General features: G+C 41.3%; 1 protein-coding gene across 2 annotated transcripts in view; it reads left to right on the top strand.

Moving 5' to 3' along the window:
- Window positions 1-11,360, top strand: part of tfb1m (transcription factor B1, mitochondrial) — a 32,880-nt gene extending 21,520 nt beyond the window's left edge. For both annotated transcript variants that reach the window (XM_037746411.1, XM_037746412.1), the window contains exons 7-8: window positions 9,149-9,276; window positions 10,268-11,360. In XM_037746411.1, the coding sequence (XP_037602339.1) occupies window positions 9,149-9,276; window positions 10,268-10,547 (408 nt within the window). In that variant the 3' untranslated portion in view covers window positions 10,548-11,360. The remainder of the gene's footprint in view (window positions 1-9,148; window positions 9,277-10,267) is intronic.
- The last annotated feature ends 2,518 nt before the right edge of the window (window positions 11,361-13,878 follow it).

The raw sequence follows: 13,878 nt of genomic DNA, 5'->3' as shown, positions 1-13,878 counted from the left end.
TTCTATTTTTATTGTTAGCCATATATATGTTACCAAACCAAACACTGACTATCTCCACAAGCTAAATTGAAAGTTTTTGTTAAAATTATACCATTTCTACAGTGCATAGTGAACCGAGTTTTGTCTATTGTGAATATTCTTTATTTAGCCTAATTGATTATGTGAAAAGAAAAGTGGTAATACTTACTAAATGTCAAAAATGTATGTAATTACAAAATGTAATGTCGTCCTTCCCATCGTGTCAAAAAACTAAACTAAATTTGTTTTAAAAATGACAAAAATGGCAATATTATTCGTAATATGAATGCATGAAGTTTGGCAGAATGGTAACAGGTAATGGCTATAAAGAGCGACATTATTTGTTTCTTAAAGACTTTATTCAGGATGGAGAAAACTCTGCTTGCTGTGTAATGTAAACTAACCAACGTCATTGAGCTGCTCAGTAATCGCAATGCAATACTGCTGTTTTTAAAAGATAAGAAACGACCAAGATGCAAAGTCTAGATAAGATTTCCAAACATAGCCCCACTGCACAATTGGGAAGGGGTAATCTAATTAAGACAGAGGAAAAATCTGCTATCATTATGACCAGATGAGCCAGTCAGAGTTGTTGTTGTACGTGTTGGTCCAGAGGAGCATGCGTATCCCACCATGCCAAAAACTGACCCTCCCTGGGGCATCATCTTCATCAGGCATCAGTCAGCAGGAGCCTAAAACTCACAGCTGCTACCCTGTCTTCTTCCCTCCCCTCTCTGTAGAGGACATACAATAAGGGAGGGAGTGGCTAGGGCGGCCTTGATTCATGAATGACAAAGAGGACAAAATGATAGAGGGAAAAAAAAATCAGACAGGACTAATAGACCTGATACCCTTGGAAACGCAGATGTGTGTTGCTATTATTTTGCTGCATGGGCAAATCAGCAAAAACAACCAGCTGTGGGGGATGATTTTGCCTATCTCACTACGTACAGTATAACGACCAGGCATTGACCACAGTGATACGTGTTGATAGGTTAGCAGCAATTGATTTTTTTAGCTATTGATCTGTTTGTTTAATATAGCCCAGTGCTCTCTCCATCCATTGTTTAAAGTACCCCTAAGAGACCCTTTCTTAAAATGAGATCTGGCCAGCAAGCGGGGACGGTGCACACCACATTACCTCCAGTGTGATGTTGTTGTCGACCTTCAGCACTACATTCTCTGGGCTCCTTGTGGGATACCACTGCAGCAGGAAGAGAAATTATCCAGTTTTCCCACCGACACACTACAGTATGCCGTGTGTGACCTGTCTCCTTGTAACCGATGAGATCCTAAGTGCTGATGTTGGTGTTGTTCTGTGGGGAGAGTAAGATAAATAAATAAATAGATCATAGAGGGAGTGGACAAAAAGGAGAGGAAAAAGATGGAAGGAGAGAAGAGCAAAACGCAGTTAACATACGCCCGGTGAGTGCAGATGTGTGACGCTGCGATGTGTGAAAATATTGTGGGCTATTATAAGCGTGGTCCCCTTTATTTTATCACCTCGCAGCAGAGCAGCCTTTTTTTTGCAGCATAGCTCTGAGGCACAGCCGGACCAGCCGAGCTCCCTTTTGCCCACACGAGGGGCTTTTATCGTTCAATTTGCATTTTCCCCTTTTATGTCCTCCCTTGCGTAATTGGTTTCCGTGCTCATCGTCTTGCAAAGGCGGTCTGGTCTGTTCACAGCTGAGATGCAAGGTGTCGTGTGATAGCTGTGATGTCGCTGTCAATGCAATCTTGTTGCGGAGCAAGGGCCCCGGTCCAGTTTCACCATAGATAATGTGTGTAAACCTGTCCAAGGCAAAACAATTGTGACATGTTGCAAAATTACCGGCATGGCTTGATTACAGAGTCTCTTCATTTTACTCCATTAAGACTGACTCACATGTGAACAATGTGGAACAACATTTATGAGTTTTTAAATATCCCATCAAAACAATTTTTCCCATGTTGTCCTCATTTGCTGTTCCGCTGGTCTAGTAAATTTCCCATTTTTGGGCAAAGTTCAAGCTTTTTCTGTGACGAAAGTGTCTCTCCAAGGAGCTGATCTTGTCCCAGACTGGGGCTACAGTCCTGAATGTCCTGTGTGCACGCCATGGGTGATTTCATGGGAAGTACATTGCACTGCCTGCACAGGAAGCCAAAGCCCTTCCTCCCAAACCCCTCAAGCAACATCAGTATATTCCGAGGCGTTGACTGCTTCCTTCTCCTCTCTGAGAGGCCGTCTCCCTCCACTGATGTAATGGAGGTTGTCTTCTCAAGGTATTGTCATGATTAATGCAGCTCTTCTCCCTTTGCAGGATCACTGGGAGCTTTTCTCTCTTGTATTCCCTGGCTGTATATAGCCTTTCTTCAATCCTCCTTGCTTTTTTCTCTGAACCTGCCATTATGTAAGCGCAAGCATTGGTGGTTCAGGTAGCACAGTGGCTGGTGCCCCAGGGCCCCTGCCATCTCGTCATGGTTACGCTTAGAGGGACATGACAAATTACTGCTCACACACCATTGGGCGAGAACTCACCAAGAAAGAGATGTCAGAGGTGGAAATGGGGAAATGGGGAAAGAGGAGCTGGAGAACCACAGGGCAAAAGCTGGAGTAATAGAGTGCCCTGCTGAGCTTTGGGAAGGTCAAACACATGAAATATGGTAACTCTCCATTAATATAGATGTGGGACTATTGTACTCAAGTGGGTCAAAAAAGGTCTTGAGTTGCAGACAAAAGCAGGCATGTGACTTTTAGATAGAGATCTCTCATATTTTGCCCTTTTCAAACACTCTACAAGAGGAATCAGCAGATAAGACCTTCCTTTTGGCTGGACCGCAGAGGGCCAGCCCTACAAACGTAAAAGTCACGATTGGTTGGCAGAGTGTTGGAGTTTCCTCATTGGCCGTTGCTCTTAAATTGAAAATGCAGGGAACAGTCCTTTCTGCAAATGAACCTGTCCAGCGCGACGCGTCCGGCTCACGTAACTTGGACCAAGCTGTCAAACTAGGCGATCAAGTTCGAAAAATGAAACAAGATTCAGCAGTGGCATAGCCTATTTCTCTCTTAAAATGTTTTCAGAAGTAGATTTCGGTGGATTGTTTAGACGGAATAACAGAAAGTTTATGAGCAGGTCGCCACGTTGTTTCCTGTTTGAAACGACAAGCAGCAAACCAGGAATCAATCGCGTGCATTCCACGATAGGGTCCGTCACCGCTCAAACGGCCTGTTGAGTGGAGCAGCGTGTCCCCTATTGTCCTCGCCGGACCTGGTGGACATGTACCGCTGGATTTAACGTTATAGACATGACCACTGACTATCTGTGTTACAAATTTAGCCACAAATTCATTGACTGACCATACATGGTCCAGCCATATACTCGGTTTTGACCGAGTCTTGTTACATTAGGAGTGTAAGGTGTTGGTTTATCAGATTATTTAGTATACGATAAGTTGGGGGGGAAGCAGGTGCAAAGTCTATGTAAATGCTTAAAGTCTTTTCAAAAGCCCCGATCATTTTCGTGGGATTGAGAAACTCAAAGCAAGAATTTGAATTTGCTTGAGTATAGATCCTTACATAACAATCTAATAAACAACAAAATTAGAGATAATGATTCATTTCCCTTTGCTAAGTACGATGGTTTGCTCAAATGATTACCGTCAGAGCATTTCGAGCCCCTGTCTGCTTTGTATGTATGATCCTTACTGCCATATGTGTAAAGAAAAGGGCAGGGGGGTGAGGGATAGGAGAACCTGAGCGAGGGAGAGATATTAACGTTGTCAGATAGGTTCAATAAGTCAAGTCTGCTAACCCAGTTCAGGATCACCCAGCAGATGCAAAGTATTTTCGGAGGGAGGGCTGGGGGGGAGGAAGGCATGTTCACAGCACCTCAATAGAGAACCCAGGTGATGGGGCATGATTTAAGACGGAGTTTCCTTGCATGTTGAGGTTATCAGGGGAAGGATTAATGGCAGGGAGCGGGACATATTCCAGCGGCGCTACCTAGTGAAGCCGCGTAGCAAGGCCATACATAAATCATACCAGCAAAGTGACTTGGACAAGCTGATGGCTGAAATGCCGCCGCCTGTATAGTCCCAATATCGACTTTTCCCCCATTGCTCCTCTCTTAAATCATGAAGCGCAGAATATAAATGGCCCAATTATTCCAGCAGAGAGTGAAATTAAAGACATTCCTTTTTATTGCGTCTTCCCAACAGATGGTGGTCTGATCTTGCATCGCCAAAAGCAGCGATAGAAGCAATTTTTTGCAATACAGATATAAAATCCCGACCAGAATCCTTACATGATGCAGCCCCAGCTGTCAATGCTCTTGACAACACCTGCCACGTGGCCTTTGTATTTAAAATGCATCGTATATGAACTAAAAGGGTTAGTGTATTAATAATTGAGTTATCATGACGAAGCCGAGGCCATTACTGACAATACAAATAAACCATGAAGTCATCGTTCAATATTGGACCGTGTTAAACATGACAAAAATACCATTACAGTTAAAAATGAGATTTACCCAACAGCTGTACAGTACATGCATCAACTGCTTCAACTCATAACAACCTTCCTTTCTTCCGCCATGTCAAACCATCTGATGCTGGACCCATGACTTTGAAGCTTTCTCTGCACTATTATTGCACATAGCCTTGAGACAAACAGTCTCCGCCGCCGTCCCATTAAACGCCACTGCGGCAGGAAGCTCAGAAGCACATAGATCTGATAAGAGATAGTGCTGCGGTTTACAAGTGCTCCCGAACGCTACCTCAGTTGTTCACAAAAGGGGACTCTAAACAGCTCATTAGAAATCCTTCGCGCGTTCTCGGACCACTTTAGTGTTCCTCCCCTAATTATCGACGCCAGCCCCTAGCCCAGGAAACCAAAAGGCAGCTGACAGTGAGTCACACAATCCAGAAATACAATCTTCAAGGATGCACGAGGAGCTCCGCAGGGCATATTGTCTCAACAGGAGGGCTGTTGAGCTGAATTAGATGTCCTTTTATTTTACTTCCGTGTATGTGTTGTGTGTATGAGGGCGGGGAAACAAGTCTGCGGCTATGTGTTTTTTGCATGCTAGACTTGGCTTTAAATGTTAAGTTAACATGCTGTGTAACATTCCCATTCATGCATCTGCCAGCTTCCTTCTTTTTCAACTTGTGTCTCCTCACATTTACATACCTGCACAAGAACAGTATGCAGCATCTGTCTTCTCGGTTGTATGCCTTCTCAGCTCTGTATATCCTTCATCAAAAAACAACCCATTCCACTTTCAGATCGCAAATTCTTTTCCAATCAGATAGATACGTGAGCTTCTTATATAGATATTTGTTATTTATTTTTCTTGCTATATAAAGAGTCTTTGAGTATCTTGAAAAGCGCCACAAGCCAAAAAGCACTTAAGGGCAATGAAATGTATTGTTATTAAGACTAACGCTACTGATGTTTTTCCTCGGAGCCCCAATGTCAGTCTGCTCAGCCAGTCAGAGTGCAGTCCTTCACAGTGCTCCCTCACTAGGGAAGTAAGGCTATTACCATCTATGGAAAGACAGACAGGCGACTGCTCCGCTCTGCTGCCCACTGTCTGGCTTTGCCATTGGTCCACACACAGTAGAGTATCTCTGTGATTGTACAGTAGCCCCTTAAGCTATAACTTGCAGGACTGAATGCCATCATGTGAGATATCCTTGAAAGATGATTGCCTCGTTTGTGCTGCAAACGCACAGATCCAGACATTCAGAGATGGTCTTTTATTGTGTTTTGGTTCTTACATACATACTTACTGTACTGTACATACATACAGTACAAGGAATTTGACTCCGGTTTTATGCATCTCTCTCAATGTAGTTACAGAGAAATTGATAAAATAACAGCTAGGACAAAGCCAACAGAGCTGGACAAATAAAGGTAAGAAATAGACAGGACTGTTATGTATGCAAGTAGTGGAAAAAATAGGTTTATATATAAATATTATATAAATATATATATATAAAAAGCACCAATGACCAACAGTAAAATAAGAAATACAATAAAACATCTATATACAAGTCAAGTGTTCTCTAAGTTGTAAACAATACAAATAGATGCAAAGAAATAAATACTGGATGGATATAAATGGATTGGAAGATGTCTATATACTGTATGTACAGTGGGTAAGATTTATATTGACAGTGACAGATATATACATATTAAAGAGGACCTATTATGCTCATTTTCAGGTGCATGCTTGTGTTTTGGGGTTTCTACTAGAACATGTTTACATGCTTTAATGTTCAAAAACTACTTAACTTGTATCGTACCTGCTGTGCTGCAGCACCTCTTTTCACCCTATGTCTGAAACGCTCTGTTTGAGTTCCTGCTCTGATTGGTCAGCTGGCCCACTGTTGTGATTGGTCAACCGAACCAAACTCTTCAGACTCCGCTCCAGCTCCGCTCTAACTAAATTTATTTGAGGGCATGCCAAACTAGCCGCTAGGCAAAATGTGTTACTTTGTGACATCACCACGTCACGGAAGAAAAGGCAGGACTTAAATCAAGGCGTTTCAGGCAGTTCAGGAGCAGTGTTTCTGTGGGTAACTCCCTTTGGCGTGGATTTTGGGCTTTATAACTTTGCAGACCTTTTACATGCACAAAAAACTATATAACACACTAAAGGAAAGGGAAAAAGCACAAAAGCTTAATCTGCCCCCTTTAAAAAAAAAAATAGTCTATAACGGCAGCAGTGAATATTTTGTTGTTACAGGTTATTTACAGTGTTTGACTGATTTAAGTGTTCATCAGAGTGACGGCCTGAGGGAAGAAACAGTTTTTGTGTCTGGTTGTTTTGGCGTACAGTGTTCTGTAGCGCCTCCCAGAGGGGAGAAGCTGAAACAGGTTGTGTCCAGGGTGCGAAGGGTCTGCAGTGATGCTTCCTGCCTGTTTCCTGACTCTGGATGTGTATAAGTCCTAGATGGAGGGCTGACGGACACCAATGATTTTCCCTGCAGTCATGACTGTCTGTTATAATCTGCTCCTGTCCTGTAGGGTGGCTGATCCAAACCACACAGTGATGGATGTGCAGTGTGGTAAATACAGAGAGTAAATGATCCTTTTAAAGGGGAACTAGCAATATAGTGAAGAGAGAACATGTGGATGTACAGTATATGTGCTTGGAAGTTAAGCGATCTCAGAGCAAGAGTTAGGCTCTGCTGAGTCTAGCACGATTACTTCCAACAGTGTGTCATGTCAGCTTAGGGCTGACACAGGAAGGATCAGGAGCCAGCAGCTCGTGAAGAACTGGAGCTAAGGTTACCACCATCACCGGTCCTCTACTGTAGTTCAGTAATTCCCAACTAGAGGAACTTGGACCCCAGTGGGTACATCAGTAGTTGCCGGGGGATATGTGGAAAGACAGCCGAGTAGTTTAGTTTAGTTTAGTTTATTAAGATGCCCATTAGCTACAGCATTGCAGCAGCTATTCTTCCTGGGGTCCACAAACACACTTACTATGTGACAGTTCAAGAATAAACAGGACAAGACAAGACAAAAGAAAACACACACACAGAATTACATAACATTACATAAAACAGCACAAGACTGAAACACAGACTCAGACAAGACAAGCTCATTACAATCAGACAATCAAAATAATTTGAAGTAGTCTGTTATACTCCATTGTCCCGCAGTTATTGCAAATCATACATCCTACAAGAAGTAAGTAGTCTACATGAAAAATAGTCCAGAATTCCTGGTCCATTGACTCAGACAGCCCCTCCACATCCACCAGACCAGTCAACATAATCCAACTCACAGTATATTATAGACACACAATTTGTTCAAAACTCAGCCAAACTAGAGTCTAAATTTTTTTCCAGCATCTCCGATTAAAAGATGCTGTTTTACAAAAATTTTGAAATGAATTTTACTGTTTTCTTGTGTGATATGTCTTCGTAGCAAATTCCATTCATGCATAGCTCGGTACATGACTGTTCATTTGATTGCATTTGTCCTTGATTTTGGTAATCTGAATTTTCCTGCGATAGCATGTATAATAGAATAGTCAAGTCTATCTAAACTGAAGGATAAATTCTTAAACAAAATATGTGTCATTTTTGTAACAGAACTATTTCTGATAAATACAAGTAATGGATAAGAGTAATCTATCCTTGACCATGTAACCAAGCTAAACAGTTATGCATTGCAACAACATTCGTGCTGTATCCACAACGAAGCACTGTACGCGCTGCTCTGTTTTGTACCATTTGTAATTTTTTTATCTTCTCCATTGTAGCATTAGACCATACTGCTGGGCAATAGTCAAGATTGGACAATATTAAAGCCTGAATCTCCTGTTTAGCTGAGTTTTGTCTTTTAATAACAGAAATGCCATTTCCCATCTTAGCAACTATCTTATTTATGTGTTTTGTCCATGATAATTTACTATTCAAGATAATTCCAAGGAGTTTCATCTCCTGGACTTGGTCAATAGACACATAGTAGTAGTAGTAGTAGTAGTAGTAGTAGTAGTTTTACCATGACTTTCATAAGGAGTTGAAATCAGGTAAAAGAGAATAGTCCTAGTACCTGTGCCCACTGACTCCCATAAAGCAGGAAAACGAGCTCTGTGGCTGCCTAACGTACCCATCACTGGATCGTTATATGTTCAGGCTCCATTGGTTTCACCCTTAGTGGAAATGGTAGAGCCAGATAGACCCAGACAGTGGGATGACGAGAAGAGTGCTACAGTGAGTCAGGCTCCCAGGTATTGAGAAACTCAGTGGTGATGCAGCGACATGAGGAGAGACAGGGAAGAAAGAGAGAGGCTCAGTTTCTATGGTCCATCGCACAGGTGTTACTGTGGCAACTGGAACCGGCTCGCCAGCCAGCCATGCTGCGTCATCTTATTTTCTGCCTTTCCCCTTTTCTTTCATCCCAGTGTATTGATCCCTCCACCTCTCCCTCTCTCTTTGTCCAGCATTGTATCTCCCTTACCATTTCTCAGGCAACCTTTCTCTCCAGCAATTTTTTCACCACACTTTGCATTCTCCTCTCTCCTCCTCACACCTACCTGCTATTTCTTGCCACTCTCTTCATTCCCATGAGCACAATCTTTGAAATCTAGTTTTCAGGTGTACTCTTGCTTTTTCTGTGTGTGTGTGTGTGTAGGTGGACGTGGGAGTAGTTCACTTCACGCCTCTGGTTCAGCCCCAGATCCAGCAACCCTTCAAGCTGGTGGAGAAAGTCGTCAGGAACGTTTTCCAGTTCCGCAGGAAGCACTGTCATAAAGGAGTGGAGTAAGCCCAGTTATACAACTTGATGTAGCTCTAGCCTCTCGTTCCTCTCTCCCTTTTTTACTTTTTAATCTTGTCTCATCCTCATCTCTCATTCTCTCTCTACATTTTTCATTCCCTGTTTTCTGACAGCTCCGTCTTCATCTCATCATTAATTAGAATGGCTTTTGATTTGCTTTTCTTCATCACACACACACACACCACTACTTTTGAGGCTTTCTGTAACCAAAGTCTGAACATCGGAGCACACACTCTAGAGCTCTGTTGAAAACCCACTAGCGACAAACCCAAACGCCCACATGCATGTGCACGCTGCCCGTCGCCCCCGTGCCTGTTAGGAAAGTGTATGTAGGCCCAGATAACAAAAGAACACTGGTTGTGCGAAAGAGAGCAGCAATTATGAGTCATTGAGGTGGCATACGAAGACGAGGCATATTTTATGTAACTACAGTGGGTTGGCGGCAGCGACACCAAATTGGAGAGGAGGCACCAGCACTGAAGCGCCTAAAAGGCATCTGTACTGCTGCGGAGTGTGTGGAATTAGCTACTGCTCACCAACCTGCAGAGAAAGAACACAGAAGGAACATCTTAGGCAGGGAAATGTCTTTAAAAATAAATAGCTACCTCTCTATATTGAATATTCAGGGGAGCTTTTTCAGGGTAAGAGCCAGAAAAATAAATGAAGGTTGGACATTTAAATTATAGCTGCCATCTTAATGTTGGAGAACTTTGTGTCCGTGTGAGTTTAGCGTCAGAATCTACATCCCTTGACTACGGAGCATGGCAGTGGAACAAATTAACAATTCATGAGCAGCTCTAGCCTTTTGTGTGATTTCAATTAACTTCACAGATTTGAAATAATCGCTGAGGGATAATTTCTTTCTGTTTGAACTTTATAAGGCCATTAAACTTGCATGATCGTTAAGATATCAAAGTGACCTGAGCGTAGGAATCTGTACCATTTATTTCTTCATGTTTTTACTCCTCCTCCCAGAAAGTTGTTCCCTGAGGCGTGTCGTGTTGAGCTGACACAGGAGATGCTGCAGAAGGCTGACGTGGACCCCATTCTACGCCCCACAGAACTCACCATACCCCAGTTCAGGGCTTTAGCGGATGCCTATGCTCATTTCTGCACCCAAGAACCCAGTCTCCTAAGCTATGAGTTCAGAGAGGAGCTCAGACTGAAGCACCTTGCCAAGCGAGGACACAAATCAATGGACACATTTATGGACAAGCCAACCGGCACACCACCAAATCCTCAACAATCCTGCTAAGTAAAAAAAAAAGCATGGAAACCAAGAGAAGCCCATTAATAGCCTCTGTTAGAACAGGGAGACAACAGACTGCTCTTAGCCTTGACATTTCCACCTGGCATATGCATGCATTTTTAAAACGTTTTTTCCCTGCACCCAGGGAGCAATAGGTAACTCGGTACACATGAAATCCTGGGACAGAGACAAGAACTACAAGGCACATAAAGATCCTGGGTGGGTTGGATCAGATCCAAGAACATGCTCCAGGATGGGACAACTCCAAGCAGAGTCATGTGTATTTGGGAGAATAAAGAAAGCGTGCTAGTTACCCACAGTAGCTCTTTAAGAGTGAGTATCTCTTTATGTCCCAATTCTTACTTCAGATCCAACTCACATAACACTTTGTCCTGTGGGACCTGAGAGAACCGTCAGTGTTTTCAGGGTGATTTAGAAAATGGGAACACCATGGCAGCACCATATCCAGGCCATTTTTTCCCTTTTTCTAAGTACTGTATTGTTTCGTCACTTGGGAGACTGGAGCTTAAAGGGAGGAGGAAAGTGGTGTAAATTTGTCACCTCCAGAAAGACTGTTGTTTGTATTAAAGGAAAATAATCCACTGTTCAAAAAACACAATCTGCAATTGATCCTAATTAATCAAATCTAACCAATTTCCTTTTCAAATTACATCATAAATGACAGCGGAGGCACTGATGTCATGCACATTTGTTACATTTCCCGTGCAGAATGCAGCATTTATGACCTGTATGTTAAATAGATCCGACCACAGTGTTGTTATTTAAGGTTTTATGTCAAGTGTTGTTCCAAGTTTTAAATATTTCCTCTTTGAAAGCTAGAACAGATTATCACCGACAGAACATGGCAGGGCTGTTGCCTGCCAGTGTGGCAGATGGCAGGCTAAGGTTGACTTGCCAGAGGGAGAATTCACTCAGTTTTGATGATTGGTGGTGCTAATCTCCAACCACAATCAGGATTTCATCACATCTACATGACAGATAAGAATGCAGGATTGCCATGTTGGCAGCCGTGATGCTGTGTGTTATCAAGATACTGTAGCTCTGTGACGCTAAAGAAACACAAGGTGGTTTCGTGTTATTGGTGCCTTCAAATGGTGGTCGTGTTTACTGTGTTCGCGAGAAGAGTCCATACGAACGCCCTACTTTTGTGGTATTCACGACCTCGTAAGTGGAAAGTTTCTAAAAGCTCCGAGTTCACGACTTCTGACGTGTTTGTTGACGTTGTTAGAAATGCTGGAGGCCATGGAAGTTCATTTTTCGGTGCATAATACCGATTATAAATAAATTGTATTTAGTTGTATATTGTTTTTCTTCGTAATTTTATAATATGTTTGAGGAAAATGTTGATATTTCCTACGACGTCGTCTTTTTCCTCTGTCATTATGCATTTGCATTTACTGCATTATGTTACCCGCTTCCTAACTTGGTAAATTGTTTTCTTCTGTGGCTTTTAGATGCTGACAGTAACATTAATATTGCACATACTGCCTTTGCTTAGCAGCGGTGTTCTTCATGACTTAACCACTTGTACGCCAAGCATATTCACGAGTTTCATTTGAAGGCACCATATGATAAGCTTTTATTTTGGAAGGTAACAGGAAGTGTGGGAAGCGATTGGAGGGTGAAGAGTGACGTCACGGGCAAAAGGAAAGCAATTAGCCACTGATGAGATACACCTGCGCAGTAGCTAGTAGAGATATTTGTTATGGTTTGTTTGGTCTGTATAATATCTTTCAGAGCTACTATCATTTTTTAAACCTATAACTAACACTTCAGCTGCCTGCTGTACATAACTTAAAGGGAGAACCGAGAGAGGGTGACACCGAGTCCAGTCCTGGTCCAGTTTCTGTAATGTGAGTAGGTTTACATGACATACTGCAGTTTCAAAAAATGGGAAAAAATACAGTATTCCGCGTACAAAGGCAAACCGCAGTCACTACACATCGGTCAAAATTTAGTTAATACTTGAATTAGACTTTGTGACATTTTGCAGTTATTAAAAAATGTACTGACTTTTAGATGACATACTACACTAAGTTTTTTTTTTATGACATGCTATACTATGACATTTTTTGTGACACACTATACTGACATTTTTAATGGCATTTTTTATGAAATACTATACTATGACACTTTTAATGACTTTTTTTTATAACATGATATACTATGATTGTTTTTTAACTTTTCATGACCTACTATATTATGACATTGTTTAAGATATATTAAACTATGACTTTCTTTAAGACATTTTTATGACATATACTATGACTTTTTCATTACTTATTTTATGACATACTATACTATGACTTTTTCATAACTTCTAATTGACTTTTATATGACTCGAAAAGTTATAGTATAGTATGTCTAAAAAAGTAATAAAAAGTCATGGTAGGCTATAGTATGTCTAAAAAAGTAATATAACTCATAGTATAGTATGTCGAAAAAGGTCATAGGCTATATTCGAAAACCCTACTACATACTACTCTGGAACACAGTATGTAGTATACAGTACATACTGCATTCCTCAGTAGTATGCGGTATTAAACTGTTAAAGCCATTTTATTTTGCAGTATGCCAGGCCAAGCTTTATTCTTTAAACAAGCTCTTAAAGCACTGGACAAAAAAACGGAACTCGTACCACTATTGCAATTTTATTGAAAAATAAAATGTATTGAGCTTGGATTTTTTATTTTTTTTTGTTTATGACAATATTTGTTTACTTTATAAGTTACTGCATGGTTTAGCTCCCCCACACCTTAAACAATTTATTCTAACAGCTCATGGTGAAGTGAGACAAACAGGATCATCAACGAAGGGAGACTGTAAATATAAAACCTTGCTCGACGAAATTTACTTAAACTGCTTTTTCAGTTGCAGCAACAAAACAGTGGAAGGATAACCTACGAATATTAGAGTAATGTTAAAAATAGTCAAACAAATCATTCGTCAACAGGGAAATAAAAGCCTTTCATCTAAAAGACCCCAGAAGGCCCTAGCTAGCTGTCATTGCAGTTGGAGCTTCTAAACTCCGAAAACATTGGAGTAAAAGTAATCAAAAGTCATGGTATAGTATGTCGCAAAAAGGCAAAAAAAGTCATAGTATAGTATGTCGAAAATAACATCATAGTATAGAATTTGAAAAAAAGAGTAAAAAAAATCATGATATAGTATTTTGAAAAAAGGTTGAAAAAAAGTCATAGTATAGCATGTAGAAAAAAACGTCATGGTATCGTATGTCGAAAAAAAAAGTCATAGTATAGTATGTCGAAAAAAGGGTAAAAAAAAGTCATAGTATGTCGGAAAAAGTCACAGTATG

The sequence above is a fragment of the Sebastes umbrosus genome, chromosome 16 (assembly GCF_015220745.1).
Source record: "Sebastes umbrosus isolate fSebUmb1 chromosome 16, fSebUmb1.pri, whole genome shotgun sequence".
In the NCBI taxonomy this organism is placed as follows: Eukaryota; Metazoa; Chordata; class Actinopteri; order Perciformes; family Sebastidae; genus Sebastes; species Sebastes umbrosus.
The sequence above is the reverse complement of the archived record's forward strand: the minus strand, read 5'-3'. Positions and strand labels throughout refer to the sequence as shown.